Genomic DNA, 23,703 nt, shown 5'->3' with positions numbered 1-23,703 from the left:
TGTGCTTGATGCTTAAAGTCAGTGGCTGCATTTAGCCTGTGTAACGTCCGAGCGATAACCGGTTAGAGCAACTGAAATAGTTTTTTTAATCATAGAAGAACATACCGGGCCGGCCGTAAACTACAATTGTTAAAATAGCATTGAAAGAGGAAAACAACTCAAAGCTTTGGTGAACTCTACAAGCCTCATTTGGTGTATTCTACCTCATTTCGTGTATTCTACCAAATATGTTGGTGATGACGAAATTGATTTTTTTAAATTTAATCTTAGAAGGGTCGTAAAGGGCCGTATTATGACGAAATAAGTTGTTTACATCCTTAATTACTACTGGGCGAAATTAGCTGGCCTTAACACATATCACTCGGACCTTACGCCTACGGATTCGGAACAGCGCTTTTCTGCACGTACAAAAAGCGTAAAAATAATGCTCATATTTTATCACGTATACAAAATTTGATGTTTTTTCTCTATGGACCGAATGTAGGCTCTCAAAACCTGCTTTGAGTGTGTAAACCACGGGTAAGATCGCTCAATAGTGAGAAAAACGAGAAGCAGCAGATCGGCGGGAGAATCGTCGATCGACGAACTGCAGCTTCAACGTACATACATTCGTCTCATTCTCGCATTCAGTCCTTAACCCTTCCCAACCGTGTTATGAAAGTGTTTGTTTTAGGTTAGAAGAAAGCACTGGGCCGTATTTGTATGAAAGTGGTTGATTGTGCCAAACAGCATGCGAAAATAAGTAAAGAAGCATACAATCATATAAATAAGGATGCCATCCTAAACATCAATAGAGTCGCAATGGCATATGTTGCAAAAATGCATCAGTATGGTCAACAAAGAAGCGAACGTTCCGGTACAATGTATGTATATATGTGTGTGTGTGTGCATGGTTGTTAAATACTTCCCAGTGTTTGGTCCAAGCTCATAAGGCAGTAAACGTTGTATGTGTACGTGTGTTGGAATTACAGTCCACCGATCGAGGACTCTCTCGAAAATGTGCTTCTCTTTTACTCACTATCTCGATTTCTTATTCACCCATCGTCGTTTCTTATGCTTATGCTTGATCAGTTTTGAGACAGCGGGGTGTTCATAAATATGACTCTTTTCTGTACGTGCCGATCGGCTATGGTCAATATTTCTTCTTGCCGATGTGCGTGTATGGCGCAGTGGTCGGGGAGGGGGTGGTATGGGAACGCACACTTTTCGCGGGCACGTTTTCGCAGGAGAATGTGGTAGAGTATGTTGTAACTAGCATTAGGGATTCTGATGGGGCAGTTGATGATGAACTGTTTTCTTACCTGTATTGTCGTTCTATTAAAGCAACATATACCAGTGAGTAATTTCATCTAAATTTAACCGAATGACGAACAAACGAACCGAATTATTTGAATGTCGAACACATTCGATCAACAATCAATCAATCAACCGATAACCGTTTGTTCCATGCTATCCAATTAATGTTAATGTAGAAAACTTATTAAGAAAATCAGCCCGTGTAGTTAATTTGTACTTCTCTGATTTTAATTTGCAACTGATTGCTCCCCTAACAGATGGTCTACAATTGAATCGTTGGACTGCGATACTACAAGGCAAGAAACAGGACAGCGAAAAAAACATGCAAAACGAATTGCAGACAGCTAGTAGCATGGGTGCATTCCTTCAAACTTGTAAGGTAAACTATCGACAATACTTTTAGACACACGGGGCGGTAAAAAAATACATAGATAACAAAGTCTCAGCCAACTTAAACAAATGTTTCAATCTTTGTTCGAGTCTTGCAATGCAGTTTTTCCTGTGTTTAAATTATTGAATTTCCGCACAACTCGACAAATCTTTTTTATTTTTTATTCATTGCATTAAGTGTAGCAAAACGAGAGTTGAATAAGAAATGCAAAAACGAGGTTTTTATGTAGTTTTCTAAACGATTGAGAAACCGATCCAAGAAATATATAATTATTTGGAGTCTCACAGGTGTCCTAGGTTGCGTTCGGAATAAGACTAACGTTATTTTCTTATGTAAGTTTCTTACGTCCATCTTCCTTTCTTTCTAATCTAATCTTCTTCTGTCCTAAGTAAATTAGCCTATCTCTTGTGGTCCGAGTTCTATGCTGTACCCGTTAGTTGCTTTTCGACTCAGCGGATTATTCCTAGCTGGATGTCGAACCATGTCGGTACCTGTTGGTTTAATGCTGACTCGGCGAGCATTGCTAACTGTGCAGCTGGAATGTTATTACTACATATACGTACAAAACACATTAGAACCTAATTCCGTTACAGCTGCTTTGCATGTCAACTGTAATTAGTCGCTACACTTTTCGTCATTTTTGTATTCTTGTTTGTTGCATCCTTACTTGCTAACAATCGTTTCAATTTTTGTCTGGATCTGATCTACATTACAGGTACTCTGGCATCTCGATGTCTTCCGGCGATCATTCCGTCAATTACAAAATCATAACTGCAGCGGTAAGGATTGCATTTTCTGCGCTCTAAAGGTAAGATTGTGATGGTTCGTCTACATTTTATTATTCTGTGCAGTAAATTCGTCGAGTTAACGAGTCGACGAAGGTGCTCGGTCAAGATCGGTAAACGGTGTCTTTTTTGCAAGTCTACACGACACAGGAAACAACTTTTGGACGGTTTAAAGTCTTCAAGACACAGGCAATACAATATTATCTGTTCTACCACGTCTAAAAGAATGAAACCTGATTTGTTTTTCAAAGAAATCAAATGTTGATTGCATTAAAATAAAAAACTCTATTTTATTCAAAGTATGTGCCATCTATAAGTAAACATTTCTGCCTTCTCTCTGCAAATACGCGAATGCCGCACCGTAAGGATTGTTCGTCTTTTGAAGCAACCCAGATAGTCATTCAACTTCCTCGTAGGAATCGAAGTGCTGCTCAGCCAATACGTGTCCCATCGATGAAAATAAATTATATTCGGAAGGCACCAAGCCTGGTGTATACAGCGGGTGGGATAGCAACTCCCAGCCAAGTGCTTTGATTGTATCTTGAACCAGTTTTGCTTTGTGTCCAGGCGCATTGTCATGAAGCAAACTTATCTTACCGTGTCTTCTGGCCAATTCTGGTCGTTTTTCGATCAATGAATGGTTCAATTTAATCATTTGTTGTAAGTAGCGATTTGAATTAACGGTTTCACCAGGTTTGTGGTCCACCACATCTTTCTGGTCCCATCAGACACACAGCGTTGTCTTTCTGCCGAATCGATCTGGTTTTGCAGCCGAAGTTGATGGTTTTCCCGGACTGACCCATGATATTTTGTCTTTTAGGGATTCTCAAAATGAAGCTGTTTTGAGCTGTTTTTTTTTTCAATTTTGCAATACATCTTCTTTTATTCTTATAAATAAAAAAAACTAATTCTCTCTATTTTCTTTTACTTGATATTTTCTATTTATTCGACAGGAATTCTTTATACAGTTGCAAACTAGTTCGGAGCCTGCGCTTTGTCCGATCGCATTGCGGCAAGCGCTGACCAGTGAACCACTGGCCAACCGTCGCTTTCCGTGCAGGAACCTTGGTGATGCAGCCGAGTGTTTCGAGCTGTTACTACACCGTGTACACCAGCAATTGTCTATGACAGATGGAGACACTTGCGAAGCGCCCCAGTGCATTGTCCACCGACGGTTTGCGATGCGTGTTGTCGAGCAAAGCATATGCGAGTGCGGGTCCAGTTCTGAAAAACTACCCTTCACACAGGTAAAGAGAAAACAAGTAGTCTAAATCCAATAGGTATATGACCTAATTCTTGCGGTTTTTATTCGACATTTGTGACCTAACTTCAACAACAAAACGTATGACTACCGTAATGAAAGTATCAAACACATATTTTATAAAAAACGAAATTGTGAAATTTACTGAGTAAAGCTATCCATCGTAGAACCGAACTAATTAATTCAAACACCTAATACAATGATACCATGGTATCAACAAAGCACAAGGTGTGTAGAATAGGTTTAAAGGTGTAAAATATTATTTATTTGACAATACTTCGTTCCTCGCAAGTTTTGATTATTAAAAGTTCAATTATTATTGTTGTGTTTACAGATGGTGCACTATGTATCAGCGTTAGCGCTAACTTCCCAGAACTTATTTTCCAAGCAGCATCAGCAAAGCATCACATTCGGCCATTTGCTGCAACACGCGGGCAACATGGGTGATATACGGGACTGCTCGGTATGTACTGTCTGGTTCTCAATCTATCGGAAATTTATCTTTTACCCTGTATCCTTTTCATAAAAGAAATCTTTATCTATAAACAACGAACCGTGTGCATCACCTAAGCTGTTCTTCTTTACCTAATACGTTAATTCTGCGATCCTTCTTTATTAAATTTTTTTTGGTTCATATTCATACGTTGGCCGGTTCCTGGCTTATACTACGGGAAGAGCACCCTCTCGATCCCTCACAAGTCTATAAAAGGGGCTCTCCCTTATGATGCACTTAGTCTAGCGTCCGTTGTCGCCCGAACGACTTCTGACTGGTCTAACTTCTACAGCCTTCTATACCTCTTTAGAGATGCAAAAATGTACTATTCTTTATACATACATGTACATACGTGTTAGTAAATTGTATAATATTGAAGCTAGTTATTACTTAATATTTATTACTGATATTTCTTTTTGTCTCATACTTCAGAGCGGTTGTGGGGCCAAAATCGCCATCCGGCGTACTCTTCTGAACCGGCCTGACGTTGTGTCAATTGGTGTTGTATGGGACTCGGATCAACCTCAAACGAATCAGTTGCACGCGGTTTTAAAGGCGATCGGTACTTCACTGCCACTATGCGACATGTTCCAGCTGGTGTCGGATGACCGATGGGTCCAGATGGCACACCATGAGTTGGTGTGTGTTGTGTCATACTTTAGTAGGGGCTATGTCACCTTTTTCTTCCACACAAAGTTACGCGTGTGGGTATCCTTTGATGATACGAATGTGGAGGAAGTTGGTCCGGACTGGGAGAAGGTGGTTGATAAGTGTTCCCGTGGACGCTACCAACCGATTCTACTGTTATACGCACTGCCACAGCCTCAGTTTCTGCCTGCAAATGCTGCTCCCAAACAGCAGGATTTACAAGGACAAAAGCAACACTTTTCAGCAGTACCGCAATATCGTCGAGCCCTGACACCAAGCCCGAAGAAGATGTCGATGACGTCAAGCGTACGACGAGCGATCACCCCCAACCCGGACGGGTCTCTGCCAATTGGCGACTACCAAAACCTAACTGTCACACAGGGAAAAAAAAATTCTTCCATCGAAAACTGCAAACCAGTAACGGATAAAGATGATGCCGGTTATACCTGCCACAAGACGGCACACAGCCCGCTGAATACCCAGTACCAAAACCTGGCTATTATTCAAGATAAAATCTTTTCAACGCCAGGCTTGCCAAAATCTGACATTGCTTATCAGCAACAACGGCAGCAGCAGGTACAGGAATTGCAACAGATGAATGGGCCACTGAGCAGTGTCGGGAGACAACAACCAGGATCGAGTTTACATCACCACTTGCGTGCCGAGTCGGGCGCAGCAATACCAGAGCTTGTTCCGGTTAGCACGCTGAATGATTTTTCCATCAATGTCACATCGTCGTATAGAGATTGTTTGTTTATGCCCGATCACCTTAATCAATCACGACGGCGTGACTCGGGCAATTGGAGCGGGGATCGCAACTCGGCTTCGTCCTCCTCCTCAACTACATTGGACAACCCGTATTTGTACTTATTGGGCAAGCGTCAAATTGGCAATGTCCCAAGCAACCCTAAACGCAGTCAAATAGGAGTAGTCAGCGGATCGAACTGTGGTAGCAATGGTGCAGTACCAGGAAAAGTTGGGTGTTGTCAATTCTACGATGCCGGTTATGATTCATTCTCTCTTTCGTCGACTGACTCCTTTCCTTCAAAATATCAGCCCGGCTGTAGCGGCTTCGGCGCCCCCTCTTCCGTTTGCTCGCCGACCCTCGGGCAAATCGGGGCCAACGCATCTGGAGCCAAGATGACTGAATCAGTTGTTCTATCTGGCGACTGTGAGAAGCTATGCTTAGAGGCGGACCAGCTTTTGAACAAGTCGAGATTGCTTGAAGACGCCCACGATCTCCAGACTGCATTGGTGCTGTGTAATGCGGCCGCCACTAAAGCGCGTGCCGCCATGGACGCACCGTACAGCAATCCACACACAATGACGTTCGCACGTATGAAGCACAATGCGTGCATAATGCGTGCGCGTTCGTTGCAACGGCGTAACTTGGTCGAGAAAGGCAGTGAAATGATTAAAGAACAGCATCTAGGGCAAATGCACTACCAGCATCACCGATTTCACCAGCCACTACAGGAGTTCCACGCACTTGGTGGTGCTGGAAGATCTGGACTTGTACACCGAGCACAGAAAAAGCAGGGCAAGCTTTTACTGGACCGAGGACCGATGTCTGCCGCAGGTTCGATGTCTACCAACGGTGTGCTTTGTGATGTACCCTCGACAAACATCGAAATATACGCTACACTGCCAAAGAAGAGAGCCCCACTGAATCTGATAAAAGCCGATGGCCCTGAACTGGAGAGAGCGAATGAAATGAAGCAGCAGCGAGAGAGTCGCAGCAGTCTGTCTACGCGTTCTACCGATAAACAGGAAAGAGTTAGGGATTGCAAAGAAAAACGCAGCCGGAGTGAAGATCGAAATCAAGTTATATCGTCAGCGGTATCTGCTCCAAGGACAGTCACTGTAGCGTACGTCGATCCGAGTACAGTGAGCGAGAAAAATAGCCTGCGCATAGAAGAAAAAGATGCGAATAAGGGGAAAGAGAAAGAGAAGAAATTGGGTAAGAAGCAGCACAAGATTCGGAGAAAGCTGCTAATGGGTGGCTTGATACGGCGTAAGAACCGTTCAATGCCCGATCTTACTGACACAGCAAGCACCGATGGTGGTTTGTCGAGTGCGACGTCTTCATGTTCCGCCGATGTCTCCAACAGTTCAGGAATTGTTGGTACCAGCAATAGCGAAGAAGCATCGCATGAAAACCTATTCAGTGTACACCCACATTCGCTCGACTTCTCTTTACCTATAGGCTACCTATCGGAAGGGCACGTTGACTATTGTTCTATTGGGAACACTAACCCCAACCTTGGTCGCGGTAAACTGATACGCAAAAGTTTCCATGGCAGCGTCCGCTCGTTGTCTTTACCGAAGGTACCTCCGCCGCCCCCTGTGCGGCTCGGATCGGCATTGTCGTCCGAGCCAAATCAACCAGCAGCCAATAGAATAACAATGACTGGCACTGTCAACAGTGCTTTGACCCACAATGTATCATCATCCGTTTATCAGCAGCAACATCAGCTACCTGAAATAGAAACTCCACCCCATCAGCTGCAAAAGCTGCAGCTAAACAGTGTCAACCTACGTCATCTAGAGTGCGCATCTGAGCCGGCATCTGCTATCAACATTGGGCATCCTGAAACTACTACCAGTAGCATTAGGCCGTTCCACGAAACCAACGTTTCCAATATTTCAACTATGAGCTCCAACACCAGTAAGAGTGAAGAATCGTGCAAAACGATTATAACCACATGTGCGGTAGTGCACCAGGAGCCATCACACATTATGCCGTTAGACCAAGAATTCACCGTTTCATCTATGATGGCTGACGATAGTAGAAATGTTACAAACAAGTTGGTTGACTCTATCACTCTATACCATAACGCTCACCCCCGTCATTATCAACAACAAAAGCAGGTTCAGTCAGCTTCGTTTGAGCTGCCTCCATACCCGAGCCCCTTGTCTAGTTCGTGCCATTCGCGTCAAACAAGCGAAGACTTTCCACCGCCTCCACTTGCCATTGACTTCGAGTTCATAACTGAGCAACCTAGTGAAGTTCAGCCCTTACGGGGTGCAGCGACAAATGTAACTATGTTATGCCCCACTAACAATCCCAGCACAAGTTTCGACAGTACCAGCCAGTTCTCTAGTGAATATCTTCATGCCTACACGCAGCATAATAGATCACAGGAACAATCCCAAAATTATATCGAAAGTACAAGCAGCGTCCTAGCACAGCATCAAACGTTGCAACTGCAACAAAAATCACAGCACCAGCATCAGTCGCATCAGTTGGAGCAGCATTATCAGCATCATATGCATCATCAGCAGCAATATCAGCTTCAGCAACAACAGCAGCAACGGAATCTGCGACAACTACAGCAGCAGCAACAGCAACAAAGTCATTCCGATACCTGTGAAATCCTTGATGAAACGAAACGATCGGAGAACTTGTTGAAGGAATTGCAATTGGAACAGCTGGTGCTTAAGCAACAGCAGCAGTTCCGCAACAGGACTGATCAACAATCTACTCAACAACCGCAATTTGATGTAAGTTTTCCTTCAACACATTCAGTGAACAACAACGTGGCAGATGTGCGCAGCGTGCGTGATCTAGCATCGCGCTTCGAAAAGGTTAAGCTATCTTTTGGAACTCAAAAACAGCAACCGTTGAACGTTAGTAGCGCAATAAGCGGTTCGTTATTCGATCATCAACATAAATTATCACAACAAAGTCAACTGAACGATTCGTCGGGTCTTACATCGGTTCCGTCGCCCTCTACTGGAGTAGATCTGCTCCCTTCACCATTACTTCCAACGGATTGGGGGCTAACAGACGGTTCAGTCACGGGTGCCAATAGTGGATCAATTGTCGATGAGCTCAATTGCCCAACAGCTGATGCAAACTATCGATTACAGCTGTCCAAGTCGTGCTACGAAATTGCACAAAGCCGAATACAAGAGGAGATCCGTGAGTTAGAGCTCCTAAACCAAGTCGTTCAGCAGACAGTAAATGATGTTAGTGGTAGTGGTGATAATGATACTATTATTAATTGCGTTACATCCAAAGCGACGCTGGGTAGAAAAAAGAAAAAGAGTGTGTCATTCTGTGATCAAGTTATTCTCGTCGCCACTGCTGATGAAAACGAGAATGATGGTTTTATTCCAAATCAGATTCTTGAGCAAGTATTACAAACAGCTAGCGGAAATGGACAAAGTAGTAAAACGTCCTTTACTGCGAGCAATGACAGTCAGTCCACGGAGTCTACGTTGAGCGCAATTCACCCATTGACCACTGTTAGCAAAGAGGATCACACTGTTTCTTCACCACTGCACGAGCAATTGCCTAGTATCTCAACAAGTATAACCTGTCACTCTATCAAGCCCGCAGCGATGTTCAAGAGCCCGAGATGTTCGCTACCGACATTATATCCCCAATCATCTTCAGTACCGCTGACAGTTTCTTCTGTAACGAGTTCTGATCCGCCCTATTCTGTAACCTCAGATGTCAAGAAGCAAATCCTCGAAGTGCATCCACAATTTCAACAGTCCTGCGGTGAAACCATCAGCAATACCGATAACGCTTACATGCACCCACATAAGGCACAGCAATATACTTTTGTTCCGCCAAATGCATCTATTTTTAAAATGAACTTGGTCAAGCCGTCTGCTCTTCGAAAGCATCAGTTAACTGAACAGCAGCTAAATGGAAATGATTCTAGCAAAGAGTTCCTTTTAAAAGAACACAACAACGACACGAGCACGTGTGGCACGACTTCTTCTTATATTAGCGTGCCATATCCTCAAGACCCGTTTAACGCCAACGGCATCAACCCCTCGTATCACACGTCCCTACCGTATCAGCAACAGGGGCATTTAGAATTGCAACATCATGCGAAAGCTGTTAAAGTGGATTTTCGGCATCAGGCATCATTCGGCATTTCGGCTGCCTCAACATCACCGGCCTCTGTAACCACAACCATGAGTACAAGTACATCATTGATAAACAATCCATCTGTTTTACTAGCTAGTACACGTCAGAATGAGGACAGGAGAATGGTACATCATCAACAACTTTCGTCAGACTGTGCTCTCAAATCACCAAGCACACAATCACCGCATATTTATGTTTCGGGTGCGCAACAAAACAACGTTGAAAGAAGAAGTACAAATGAAGAAACTGTTCGTCAAAAAAGTCCGCTAAGCATCACTCATCAAAACCAACACCGGCCGCATACTACGTACAAAGCCATAGACTACGCGAAACAGCAGCAGCATCAGTTCAACAATGCGTTGCGATGCGATGTCATTTCATCATCTCCTTACCATGGATTATCATCAGCCCTAGGCGAAATAGGTCTACTGACTAACCGTGAGCAGCAAAGTCATACCGAAGGTCTAGGCTTTAGCCAACAGAAACAAAAGCACAACGTTTCACTGAGACAAGTTAGCTTTGAGACTGATACGAAAGGGGATGGCTCAGATGAGATTTCCTCTCCGGCGTTAGTAACCGTGGTTCCCCAACCACATCAGCAACCCCAACATCAAATGGCGCAGATTAAGCAACAGCTGAACATCTTTGGATTACCAACGCCGAAGGTCTTATTCCTATGAACTACCAATTTGGTCCTATTCCGATGAGTAAGGGTTCATCCCTATAACATATCCCGGTACGATAATAGGAACATTATCAGAACCCTCGATTTAAACTGTTTGATGCAGTTTAATTCACAAGATGCATTGCGTTCTTCCAGCTACTTATTATGTTGAATACGAGTCCTACACGGGACCTTTATATGCTTCACTTTCTACTAGATGAATCATTTAAGCAATTTCAAAAGAGCGAAGAAAACATTCGAAGATAATCTAAATGAATAATAACTGAACGCTGTTTTTTTACCGTTGCGACACCATCACTATATTTGTTTTTGCACTATGTTTTCAGCGTAACTGTCAAAAGTCGAATATAAATTTAAGACATAAAATAAATCAATGAAAAATAATCTAGTCCTTCTTATTAGAATTATAGAATTATGTAGAATTACCCATCCAACGGCCAATAAAAAGATCTTTCCCATGAAAAGAATCGAGTTTTTTTTTCTATTAGTCCAAATACGCTTACAGTGCTTACAGCTCGCTGTTTTAACGGCTCCTCCATTGTTCCTCTACGCATGCACGGCCAGCATTCAATCTGAGCAGTTTTCTCTCGGTCGTGGCTAAGAAGGTTTCGTCAGTTTTGGACAGTGTCCATGGACCTCGTATGGTATGTATAGAAGAGACGTAATAGATACCCAAATATGCATCACTGGGGTATACAGTTTGTGGAACTCTTCTGAGTTGTCAAAATGAATGATATTGGGCAAGAATTGACGCAGACATCGAGTAGATTGTGAAATCCTGTTATACGAGTTATATGAATTTATTATATAAATCCTGTTATCCTGTTATTGTCATTGCTATATACAGCATGCAACTTACGAATAAACATGCCTATTTATTCGTAAATGAACGCCTGGGATTAACTTTGTATAGCTCCTTACTCCTTATGGGTTACTACACTCCTTTCAGGTACGCCGCGAAATGCGAATCCGTAGACCATTCTTTGGTCGTAGTATCAGCTCGCCAAGCAGCGTCAGATTTTCGCGACGATCAACAGCCTCGATTCGATATCGGCGTAGCACAGCGGATAGGACTGACTTTTCCTCTAATAGAGCGAACTTTTGTCCAATGCAGTTTCGTGGACCAGCACTGAACGGAATGTAGGCGTACGGATGCCGAGTACGGCAATTCTCTGGCAGGAAATGGTCTGGATTGTACTTATCCGGGTTAGGGAACACGTCTGGATTTCGATGTAGTTGATAAACGACAATCATGGCGGTGGTTCCAGCTGGAAGCACGTATCCATCAATTTCAACATCCTGAGTTAGGTGGCGAGCGATAAGCGGTACGCTCGGGTATAGTCTCAGCCCTTCCTTAATGCACGCCTCCAAGTACTTCATTTCGTTCAGTTCCTGCATTGTCGGGAAACGCTCACGATCGCCGCCCATTATAAAATCAATCTCTTCGACGACGCGATCTTGAATTGCAGGGTCGCCCCCCAAAAGGAGTAGTATCCAGGAGATGGCGGCCGAAGTTGTGTCGTGGCCCTCGAACATGAATGTATCGACTTCCTCGCGAATGTCCTCGTGAGACAGCACCGCGCCGTCCTGAGAAGCTTCGATCAGCAAGTCGAGAAAAGCAAGCCGTTTCTTGCGGCCGAACTCTTCGTACGATAAGAAGTTGGTATTGTTGTTTCGGTCTTCGTTGTTGGCGGGACTTGTCCCACTGTTGTTGTTACCATCGCCAGTTAATCGCTGTTGACGGATTTCCTCTTTTCGTTCATGTATAACACGGTTGGAAAACTCATGTAGTATTGACAGGCACTTCTGATGATTGATGTAGTCTTGAGTTCGCCGAAAGATAAAATCTGGTTGTAGCCAAATCTTTTGTTGACGGTTTTGAACAATACTACCGATTCTGAAATTCAAAATGTAAGCAGTCATATATTGTGAATCAAGGTCCAAATACAGAAAAGTGTGTTGTTAGGTTGAGTGTTATTGTTAGGTTGATTGCTGTTCTACTTACTGATACACAGCTTTAACGTATTCGGAGTCTGAATTGCACTGGGCATTCACTTGACGACCCATTGCGGTTTCTGCGACGGTAGTATAAATAGAAATGGTGAGAGATATGAAATAGCTATATGGGGAATATGGTATGGGTGATGTGCTAAACGACTGCTGATGCTCAATGTTTGAATTCATACGAAAACTTACCACAAACTACGTCGAGGGCACATAGTGTAATGTATGGGAAACAGTTGAATCCAGCATCGTTGTCCAACTCGGTTTCGAGACGCTTTACCAACACCGCACTTTGCTCCAGAAAAATGTCGACAAAATCGTCCAGGATTTTGAAGTGAAATGCAGGAGTCAGGATTTTGCGTCGCGGATGCCACTTCGTGCCTTGGCTCGTTAATAATCCGGTTCCGAGCCACGGTTTGAGGAAGTCGTAGTCATGGCTCTTTTCAATGTGCTTTTGACTGCCAAGGATGCGCTAATGGGAATGTTACATATTGGTGAAATGTTAAAAAGCGTCTCCTTGGCGTAATCCCTCTATGGTAGCGAAGCGATTAGGAAGCTTGCCATCACCCTTACCCTTCATAGTCATTGTTTCTGGTAATTTGACTTAAAAATAGACCCGGTTTGCCGAAGATAAAAATCCCTTTTCATCAGAACAATTCACCGTGTCACAAGAGCATTTTGACAATAGCAAAAATCCATGAAATTATGTTCGAATTGTTAGAGCATGTACCGCATTCATCAGATTTGGCTCCTAACGACTTACATCTGTTTCCAGACCTAAAAACTTTCATGCGTGGAAAGCGTTTTTCTTAAAATGATAAACAGCTATGGAAGGGTATTTTGCAGCCTATTTAGATTCTCGGTAAAGGGATAGAATTCATAAATAGGAATCTCGTTGGAACAAGCATATTGATGTTCAGGGAAACTATATTTCAAACCATAAACAGGTGTTTTCTTATCGAAGCTCAAAACTTATTCAGGCAAGTATACTAGGTCTATACGTTGAGAACGGGACTGTTCAAAAGATGGCTGTACCTGCCGATTGGGACTTCCGAGTTTTGCTGTTCATTCATCATTACCTTGTTTTGACATCAGGTAAATGATTTCAGGTCGAAAAATACATTATTTCGGTGTGCAACCCATTCTTGAAAGGGTTAAACTATGTCAACCTTTGTGCCTAAAAATGACGTTTTGCGGGGATTATTATTTTTCTGCTCCTCTTAAAGAAAACTGCTTCGGAATCGCACCAAATGCTTGTCGGGACTTGTGTTTGGAAGATCGCAGTGCTTTAAGTGGTTTAAAAAACTTCAAAATGGCGATTTTGACTTATCAAAGAAAAGCGTCGAAGGACTCCAAAAAACGGACTTTCTGATGGGACAGAAAGGTGTGGTGTTTCACAAGCTCCTAAAACCTGGTGGAAACGTTAATTCCGATCGCTACTGACAACAAATGATCAATTTGAACCATGCATTGATCGAAAAACGACCAAAATACAATTCCTGGGGGGTTCAATGGAGACGCCTGGTGGCCCGTGGAATCAAGCACCAGGCGCCCAAAAAAGCCAAACTGTTTGAGGATACTATCAAATCACTTCGATGAGAGCTGCAATCCCTCCCCGCGTTATTCACCAGACTTGGTTCGTCCCGAATATCATTCATTTTCATCGATGTGACACGTATTGGCTGAGCAGCCTTTCGTTTTTGTACGAGGAAGTGGAAATGGAATGACTAATTAGTTTACTTAAAAAGTCGAAGAATTCTTTCGTCTAAGAATCCATGATTAGGCAGAGATATAGGAGAAATGTATAGCTAGCGATGGCACATACTTCGAATAAAATAGAAATTTGCAAAAAAAAATATAAACATTTTGTGTGTGTTAAAAACAGTCCCGTTCTCAACGTATAGACCTAGTACATGAATATTTTTAAATGGATCTATCAATATGGAAACATTCAAATGTAATGGAAACATGGAAACCTTGCTTTCCAAAATACCCTAGGCACAATAGTCCAACGGATTGGCACCCGGAGGTTTTGGTTGCCATTGTGCGGTGGAAATGAAGCGAGGAACCTCATTTTTTAACCATTCTTGGGTGGCGCGTGCTGAGTGCGATGGTGCTGAGTCCTGTTGGAATATCCAAGTTCTGCGACCGAAATGTGTGCGTGCCCAAGGCTTGAATACACCCTCCAGAATATTTTGCGATAATATTCGCCATTTATTTTGACGCCACGGTCGATTAATACGAGCGGAGAGCGACCATCGGCTGTTATGGAGGCCCGATTTACCACGGGTGCCGCCGCATGTTTTACGTTTAAGGTTAGAACTATGGTAATTCTTCTACGAAATATATTATATCCGACAAAATTTTGTAAAGGTACTCGGCTCACTATAAAGAAAACAATGAACAGCATCATCGAAGCTACCATCTTAAACGGAAAATATAAAGGGGAATTTATTGCCACGGTGTATTATTGCCACGGATTCCAATAACACCGACGGATATGCCCTTTGAATTCAAACGTATGCAGTTTCCTGTGCGACTTGCTTTTGCAATGACACTAAACAAGGCGCAGGAACAATCGTTACAAGTATGTGGTTTAAACCATGAGAACGATTGCTTCTCCCACGGTCAATTATACGTGGCTTGCTCACGAGTTGGCAAACCGTCAGATTTGTTTGTGTACGCACCAAGCGGAAGAACTAAAGATATAGTATACCCAGCAGCACTTCAATAAATTCAGTTGAAATCAACCGTTATGCTTCATCTCATAAACATTTATATTGGAAAAAAACGAGAACAAGATTGCAAATTGTAACTACATGAACAAAGTTCTAGCAGACACAACAGAATGAAATGATATTTGGTGTTTCATGAATAATATGGGAGACTGCGTCTGCCTCTAGGACTTCAACAAATTTCTATCTTATTGTAAGTTTCGGTTTTGATGGTTAATGTAATCAGATAAGAGGCCTGGCAACGCACGCCGGGAACAGCTAGTTTGGTTATAAAAAAGTATTTTTCGATGCTTATCAAATTTGTTTCGATTTTTATTCGATGATTCATCAAATTTATTTGTGAAAGACAATTTCGGTAGCAGCAAATTGGGAAATACGTCCATGACTTTTTAGACAGCCTTATATCATAAACTTATTTCCAAAGTGGTATGTTTTCAACTTATACGGCACAATATTTGAAAAGCTGATTTGAAGCTGAATTGAAGATTGAAGCTCATTTTCAACTCGGTAACTAATAAGAAGAAAGAAGAACTACGAGGGGCGTTCAAAAAGTAATGATAATTTTGCATTTACTCGGGCTACATAAGTCCGATTTTCGATTTTTTTGTGGCGATAAGTTACTACACATATCAGTGATTTATGGTGAACATTTCGGCCATTTTGAGTAATCGGTCAATTTTTGACAGCTGTTTAGCTTGGACAATGAAAAGCTGATTTGAAGCTGAATTGAAGATTGAAGCTCATTTTCAACTCGGTAACTAATAAGAAGAAAGAAGAACTATGTTAATAAGCAGAATTGTGCAAGAGAAGCCAATGCACCCAAAACGATTGACTGTTTGGTGCGGATTTTGGTCTGGCGGCATTAGCGGGCGCTGTATGAATGAATGAAGAAGGAGACGCTGAATCCATCGAAGGCGTACGCTACCGAGCAATATTGGCTGCTTGGTTCTTTGACGAAATTGAAGCTGAGAACTTGGAAGACATGTGGTTTCAACAGGCCGGCGTTATCTGTCATTGTTTGCGCTGCATCTTCGGACAGCGAATAATCAACAGAAATGGTGTTGTGAATTGCCCCCCCCCCCCCCCCCCCCCACAGTTGCAACGGCGGTGAAACATAAATGTTACGTGAACAAACCAGCAACTAATGACGACCTCAAGACAGAAATTCAAATTGCTATTGCCGAGATAGGACCAGATACAATCGAAAATGTACTCGAAAATGTTACGAAAAAATGAAATTGTAAATAGGTCGACCGAATAGGCTACTCCGAAGCCAATGAACATTTGACCAAAATTGTTTTCCATAAAAAAGGCATAAATTAACCTTTCAAATAAAAGTTCAAGCATCGAAAAATATTAAAAATAAATATAAAAATTTTTATTTTATAACCAAAACAAAAAGTGCACGCTTGTTTAACCATCCACCCTTTACATAGCATCAACAGTACAAAGGTATTGTGGTCTAGGGATTGCTGTTTTCCACGGAACGGGCAAGTTAGTCTGGCATCGAAACTGGCACCTCTCCTGGTCGTGTTGACTCGAAAGCTTACCTAAATTTGATGAACGAATAAATCATTCATGAAGGAAAATATCTTATTGGTCAGGCACAACTAGTCATGTGCCTAGAGGATGATGATATTATGACTATCCACCACAAAGTCGAGAGTTACCAAAGAACATGTAGTCGTTGAAGAACCTTGGCATAACTGAGACGACTCCATGTAATTTAAAAATCAAGTCACTGTATGCTGTAGGGTTGTAGATAGGATCGCATAGTACAACCATACCCTTTTGCAATATTTCATTTTCATATTTTGTCATTTTTTCAAACATACCAACACAAATACTCTTCAAAGATATCACCACGACAGCCATGAGGTCAACAATATAGTAGAACCGTGAGAAGGTGAAATAATGTGTAAAAGGGCAGGCAAATATCGTGAACTCGTTTTTTATGGGTCTATAATTCGAATACTTTTTTACTTGATACAGTTTTACAATAACCTTGTTTTCTTTATACCGTCAATAAATAACTTACCTCAACCGCACTAGCTTTAGAGATCATCACGTATGGAAGAGGACCGTTCCATGCCCGACTGAAGCCCTGAGTTCGGCCGTAGAGCTTCCGGATGGCAATGATACGGTTGAAAATTTCTGGGAAATGCGAAGCAGAATACGTTAAATTAAAGTACACCTCAATAGGCTTGTGTAAAAAAAAAACAATCGAGACGAACGAACATGTTCGACTACTAGCGTTAATACCACTGTTTTAGTTTTATTTTATATCGATACGCGCGACATGTAGTTTTGATAGATTCGTAGATAGATTTAGAGATAGATAATTTGGGTTATTGGATTTTTTGTGTACGAATAAGTATTTTTAAAGTTGTTTGGCGGTTAGTTTGTGTGTTCGTGTTTGTTACCTTTACATAATAACGATGCATTGTACAGTGGTGGAAATTTTTTTCGTTGGTAGTGAAACTCTACTCTTGAGGTGACCTTAGTTTTGGTTTTGTATATGATGTAGGCTGCGCAGTGGTATGGTTTCAAGATAGAAAATAAAAGTGCGTAACACTATCTGATATTGGAAAAATATCTAGTACGACATACAATCTCGAAGGCCATCACACGATCTAGAAGGCGGGGCTTATTTTTCAATGATTATATTGGTATGGTATAAGAGTGCGCAGGTATAGAATATTTGGGCAACTGGTCCTATACAAAAAAAAAGAATATCATTTCATTTACTATTTTAGTAGGTCTACAATGTGTATAGAAAGAAGCGAAATTTGCAATATGAATTACGCCAAACCGAAACTGTTGTTGCTTTCACAACTGCTGCCAACTATGAATGTACTGTCTTTTTCATTGCTTCCTAAAGTTTATTGGTGTTAGCATGTCAATCTGTAGGTATCTCTAGGTTAACACAAAAAAACAACTGCGCTTACTTAGTTAACAGAAATGGCATTGATTTTTTTATCTGTAGGCCCTGAAAAGTGCTGGTGAAAGTGAAGTTAGTTCAGTCAATTTTTTATCGAATATATGTCGATAGAAAGCAAAAACAGTAGTTCAGATTTGTTTTCTCGTTCAGTCCGGGATTGAATTTTGGGTAGATAGAAAGATACAAAGTCAATATTGTATAATTCTAGAAAAAGTTCGATAAATGTGAAAAAAGAGATAGCTAAGACACGTTAAACGCAACACATCGACACAGTGGGGCTGGCACTAAACCGGTTTAATATAAAGCTTTTTCTGTGATGGTCACATATATCTGTATCGATCGACGCGCTTTACTTCGCATTGGATCGCTGAATCGAAAACACTACTCGTCCAGTTTGATCTCTTTTGGCCCAGTCAACCACCAGACCTGTAATAAATGGCGAAACCAATGAATGGTGCTAGAGAAAAAGTAACCAACAGCTTATATAACCAACAGCTGAAAAGGTTATGTCGGACTGAACTTGGAAAGTTTAATATTAACCCCAATTCAATAACCGAAAAACGTGTTACTATACACAAACGCAACATAGCGTAACGGTTTGATGTTTGGTTTAGTGTTTGTGAAATTTGATAGGTAGGGCAGAGTGTGATACTCTAATAATGAATTTGGTTTCTTTTCACCGTATAAGTAAGTAAGTAGGCAAGTAAAAATGTAAGTAGGTAAGTATCCTACAGCGTCGATTAATTAAGTTATTGTAGCTAAACCAACCATAGAAACATTATATTTTTATTTATTTGTATTACAAAACAATAATGTAGCTCGTCCGTAAATCATTTGACCATTGATCGGTTCCTTTACGAAAAATCTTAGTACGAATGTATTTTATAGCTAGACATTTCAGTTGTATAGCGAATTCTGCTATCTCTCTGGTTCTCTGCTATCTATTTGAGTGAAAAATATTTCAAACGAAGATGTCTAATTTCTAGTTCGATGTAGTTCTCTGTTATACAGTACTTGTAAATTGTCATTAACAAGTACTGTACTGGACATGTACTTATCTGATTAATCTCATTGTTTGTTTGAGAAACTGTAAATTGTTTTTGTTTGTTTTGTTTTTTTAAATTTTATTGTTTCTATCAGACCACTAAGGGCAAGTGTACAATGGAAAATATGACGATAACGATGAAAGAATAATCACACTAGAAGAGGAGGAAACTAAAATAGCATATACTGTATTTTGGATTAACAAGTTACCCCATTTTAAACATGCAAAAACATAGAAAGAGTTTACAAGAATTGATTAAGTAGTAAATCATAAGATTGATGCGAAGGGATGTAAACAGCACTGATTTCATAATGTAAGAGGACTGATTTAAAGTATCCCGGTGTATGTAATCACGACCATGTCATTTACCACTGATCAGCCAGCCACGGTTCCTAAACACCCGTAGTGGTGTATAGAGCCATTGTAAAAGATCTCCACTGGAGAAGGTTCCCAGCTTTCGCCTTGACCTGGGACCAGGTCAAATTTTGGTCGACTGCCCCATGATTCTGCCTCTGATGCGATGTGTCACTCATCACGGATATCGATATTGATTCACTAACCACTCTTGCAAAGTTTTCTATGGCTAACGTCGGCTACGGCCTCGAACAGATTTCATCAACCGTTTACTTGCGTTACATGTCGAATGATCGTCCGTTAAAGCGCCATTGACTGAGTAGAGCTTGGACATCCGATTGGACATCCGATTACGTTGATATCTGACATTGAGTGGGTGCTGTTTGTACAATTGTTTAGGATGACAAATTGCACCAAGAGGGAAACAAAATTCCGGCCGCGATGGAAGAAAATGAATTGTGAAGGTTTCTTTTCAAGCCGAACCAGTGCGATATAGCTCGAACATAGGATGGCGGTCATTGTGACCTCGAACATAGGATGGCAGTATGCGGAGGAATCAGTTGCAGCATACGTAACGGGTAGTAGTAGTAGTAGTAGTGTTAAAGAGATGCGTAGATTTCAATGCTGGTAAAATTTGAAGAAATGACCTAGGGCTCCCGTTGGGTAAAGGTGGATTGTACGTACCATCGTGATCAACGTTGATGTGCAGCGTATTCCCCAGGATTGGTATCCCGGCTGGGCCAGGAATCCTTTCGATATTGCGTACAAGATGTTTCCGACGCCGATTGTATACGGCGACGGCACAGACGACAGTTGTCAGGAGTAACATTGTAATAGGCGAAAAGAGGGTGAACAATTTGCTGAGCTTACTAAGAAGCATGCTGCCTCCAATGAGACTGTCCATGATGTTCCAAAAGATCAATAAACTGGCACTATTTTTTGGTTGGTTGCTGCGTTGATTTTCTGCCTTCTTCTCAAAACTTCGCAAACTATAAAGACACAGTTTTTCTGATAAACGCTGTTGTTCACAGTCAATTGAATGACTCCAGCATACTGTACAAAAAACAAATCGTTATTTTCAAACTTTCAAAATAAAAAAAAAAGAATAAAAGTATTGTTTTAACAGGTATTTAACCTGTTCATAGAACTTTAACAGAAGTATTTAACAAGTTTGTTTTAAACACTACAAACGATCAAAGATATTTTATTTAGCAAACGGTTTTTTGATATTTTATTTAGCATCAAATATGTAATGTTGTGAGTTTTATTAAAAGTGTTAACTATCCAACGCGATATCTTGACTCTCACACCGCAAAACAAGACCAAGTACCCTGTATTTCCCAAAGCTGTTCGTATACTAAGCTCACTCATCGCAGCCGATCCAATACTTATAAGTTGCTGACCGCGATCGCTCATCGCGAAGCCCGCAAACCAGGAAATAAAAAGAGAAAGAACGAGAAAAATAGCGAAGGAGAGAGAGAGTGAGAGGGGGAGGGCGAGAAGGCAAAACAAAACAAAAAAAGAAGGGAATTGAAGAAAAAGATCAAAACTCAAAGAGAGAGAGAGGATGTGGAAACATGAGCAATGGATTAGTCGGTGAGCTGGTCCGGTTTACGATCAGAAAAGCGTAATATTTTACAATAGACCGATGGCCCGCTCTCTCAGCATCTGAATCGTACTTGTATGCCCTGGGGCGGGAAGGAGAGCTAGATAAAAGGTAAAAGAGAAGCAGCACATCTGCGAGAGAATCGTCGATCGACGGACTGTACGTCCTTGTTTTTAACGCATGTGCAGCCTTGGTACATTATGGCGGCTATGGGCTTGGGTCTAAAGCTAGGGCCACACGAAGCGTGAAAATTCGATTTGACATTAATCTGTAACACCAAAAAGTTTGCGCTTATGTCAAAAAGTTTATTTTTTGCGTGGGCCAGGTTAGCTAAACGGCAATTGATCAATTCCTAGCACTGCCTCGCGATGTAAACAAATGTTTCTGTCATCATCAACACTACTGCATACCCGTGGCTGTCAATATCGTGGTCCCCTTGGTTTCGAGTGGATTGAAATCTATTTTAATAAATATACGGCCGAAAAATGCGATAAACAATAAAAACCGTTCATTAGTAATTAAATTAAATCTGAAAAAATTAGTATGTTACATCAGAGCAAAGAATAAGCCATAACATTACAGGATACAATTTAACCTAAACATACTACGTTGTTCAATAAGTTTCAAGGCACGATAAGAAAAACACATTTTCACGGCGCACTTTATTACTCGGTATGGTCTTCTTGAACATCATTACACATGTTCCAACAAGACTCCAACTTATGAATTCCATCCCTGAAGTGAGAAACTGGAAGGGCTTCAAAATACGTTCAAACCAACGGCGTCGCATGCAACCCCGGACGGTTTTGCTATAGTAAGAGAGAAAGCAGATAGCGGCAAGAGAGAAGGCAGAAAGAGAAAGCTATAGTAAAATGACGCTCGAGTGAACGTTTGAGTGAACGTTTGAGTTTCATAATAAGGGGGAATATCGGCCCCACTCAGAGGCTTATGTGGCGAAAACCGTGCCTACTTTAGGTAAGAGTGCATCTTATGGAAAGGTGCTCGTAGGGGACGAAGCAAGAAAAAATGGACACCCGTGAGGGTTTTTATCGCTCTCTGCTTTCTCTGCTGCGCTTCTGCAGCGACGCTTCGAGTCGCTGTGGTGCACGTAGTGCACAACTATTGTTTTCGTTTATCTGCAGAACGAGAATAGATAAGGATCTGGCGGGCCTTGACGTTGATGGTCCCTGGGGTCTCCACTCCCGAGTCCCGGATTGTTCGCTTCAGCGCGATGTTAAAGAAGAGGTAGGCTAGGCCATTCCCTTGGCGCAATCTCATGGTGCATAGGGATTACAAAGCTTTCCATCTACTTTCACAGATCGCGTCGACATCCCGGCCGTCGACGCAAGAACGGCTGGTATTGAAATGTGGTAGACGAAGGCGCTCGACAGCGAGCGGTGGAAGGGTTCTTTGATGCAGGCCAAGACCGCTCGGCGGTTATAGCCAGATAAGAAGAAGAAGATTACTATAGCAACTATCAATAATCTAATCTACTTACCAGGAATTCTAGAATTGATAAAGGTCTATTTAAAAAGGAGGATCACTTGGTAATACATGATCACGATATGCATACAAAAGAGTTTATAGCGGGAGAACGAAAGCTAAATACGAAGAAGCCAAACCTTTAGAAAAAAAACTATAGGCCGTGGAGTGTGCATGCGTTTCAGTAATTAACACTATATTAATGTAAGGTTGATTGTCGAAGGTAATGTTCGACTCTAGATGTCGCGTTACATTCAGACTTGTGGTCGCGTGGTCAGAGCAGACACGCTTCTCTACGTCTGGATCGAACGTGAAAGAATAATAAGCTGCCACTTAAAAACACCTATCGGACCTATGGACCTTAAATAGTACAGTTCATTCTTTCGATGTTCATTGTACATTGTCATTACAATTGTCAAACCAAGTTAACAAGTTGGTTCTAATGAACGTTTTCTTTATTTCCAAAATTCAATTTTGGGTGCAACGAAGATAGTGTTGCCGACTATTTGAGAATGAAAAGTCGTTTTGGCGGCAATTGTTGTACAGTATACTCAGCAGTGCAACGGACAGCTAGATGGATCACCACACTTAGAAAACATGCCTTGGACCTAAAAAAACCCTGAAAAAAATTCCTAAATACTTCAGTTTATCCCAGCTAGCTACTAGCTAACTTGAAGAAATGATGGAGCAAAAAAAGTTGATTTTACTCGGTATTGTACATACGTAAAATACACGATCTCGGACGGATGTTGCCAATTTATTTTAATTTATAAGAGTTGCATGAGTTGCGGTAAGGAGAGTATGTAGAGTTCTAGGCGATAGTGATGCTGAAGTGTGGTAACGACCATCCAATACCATAAATAAAAAACATCAATATTGACAGCCATCACTATGCGGTTTTGTTTATGATGACAAAAGTGAGTGAATTCAAGGCGATCACTGCAACCAATGTCCAAAATAGTACATCAACATACAAATCATCTCTCCACGCCTTTTCGTAATTTTTGTCAGTAACACTAGTTTTGAGGCTCGTCTGTAGATCATCCGTCTGCGCTGTGCTGATTCATCAATTTCTATGCGTCAGTTCGA

At 41.6% G+C, this 23,703-nt stretch overlaps 2 protein-coding genes across 3 annotated transcripts; one reads left to right on the top strand and one right to left on the bottom strand.

The window, feature by feature from the left end:
• The first annotated feature begins 829 nt into the window (after positions 1-829).
• Positions 830-10,442, top strand: LOC128277860 (uncharacterized). The gene is made up of 6 exons (XM_053016449.1): positions 830-863; positions 1,554-1,675; positions 2,403-2,495; positions 3,426-3,719; positions 4,068-4,196; positions 4,659-10,442. The coding sequence occupies exons 1-6, from the start codon at positions 830-832 to the stop codon at positions 10,440-10,442; spliced, it is 6,456 nt and encodes a 2,151-aa protein (XP_052872409.1).
• Positions 10,443-10,733: 291 nt separating this feature from the next.
• Positions 10,734-20,860, bottom strand: LOC128277521 (cytochrome P450 4c3). 2 transcript variants are annotated; one of them, XM_053016003.1, is made up of 6 exons: positions 20,857-20,860; positions 20,211-20,579; positions 17,225-17,340; positions 12,644-12,923; positions 12,453-12,522; positions 10,734-12,344 (listed from the first exon to the last, which is right to left on the bottom strand). In XM_053016003.1, the coding sequence occupies exons 2-6, from the start codon at positions 20,428-20,430 to the stop codon at positions 11,393-11,395; spliced, it is 1,638 nt and encodes a 545-aa protein (XP_052871963.1). In that variant the 5' UTR covers positions 20,431-20,579; positions 20,857-20,860; the 3' UTR covers positions 10,734-11,392. The 2 variants fall into 2 exon arrangements, with proteins under 2 accessions (XP_052871963.1, XP_052871955.1); XM_053015995.1 differs by lacking the exon at positions 20,857-20,860 and having other exon boundaries at positions 20,211-20,621.
• Between the last annotated feature and the right edge of the window lie 2,843 nt (positions 20,861-23,703).

The sequence above is a fragment of the Anopheles cruzii genome, chromosome X (genome assembly GCF_943734635.1).
Source record: "Anopheles cruzii chromosome X, idAnoCruzAS_RS32_06, whole genome shotgun sequence".
Lineage (NCBI taxonomy): Eukaryota > Metazoa > Arthropoda > Insecta > Diptera > Culicidae > Anopheles > Anopheles cruzii.
Note: the sequence above shows the minus strand (reverse complement) of the source record. Positions and strands in the feature narration are given on the sequence as shown.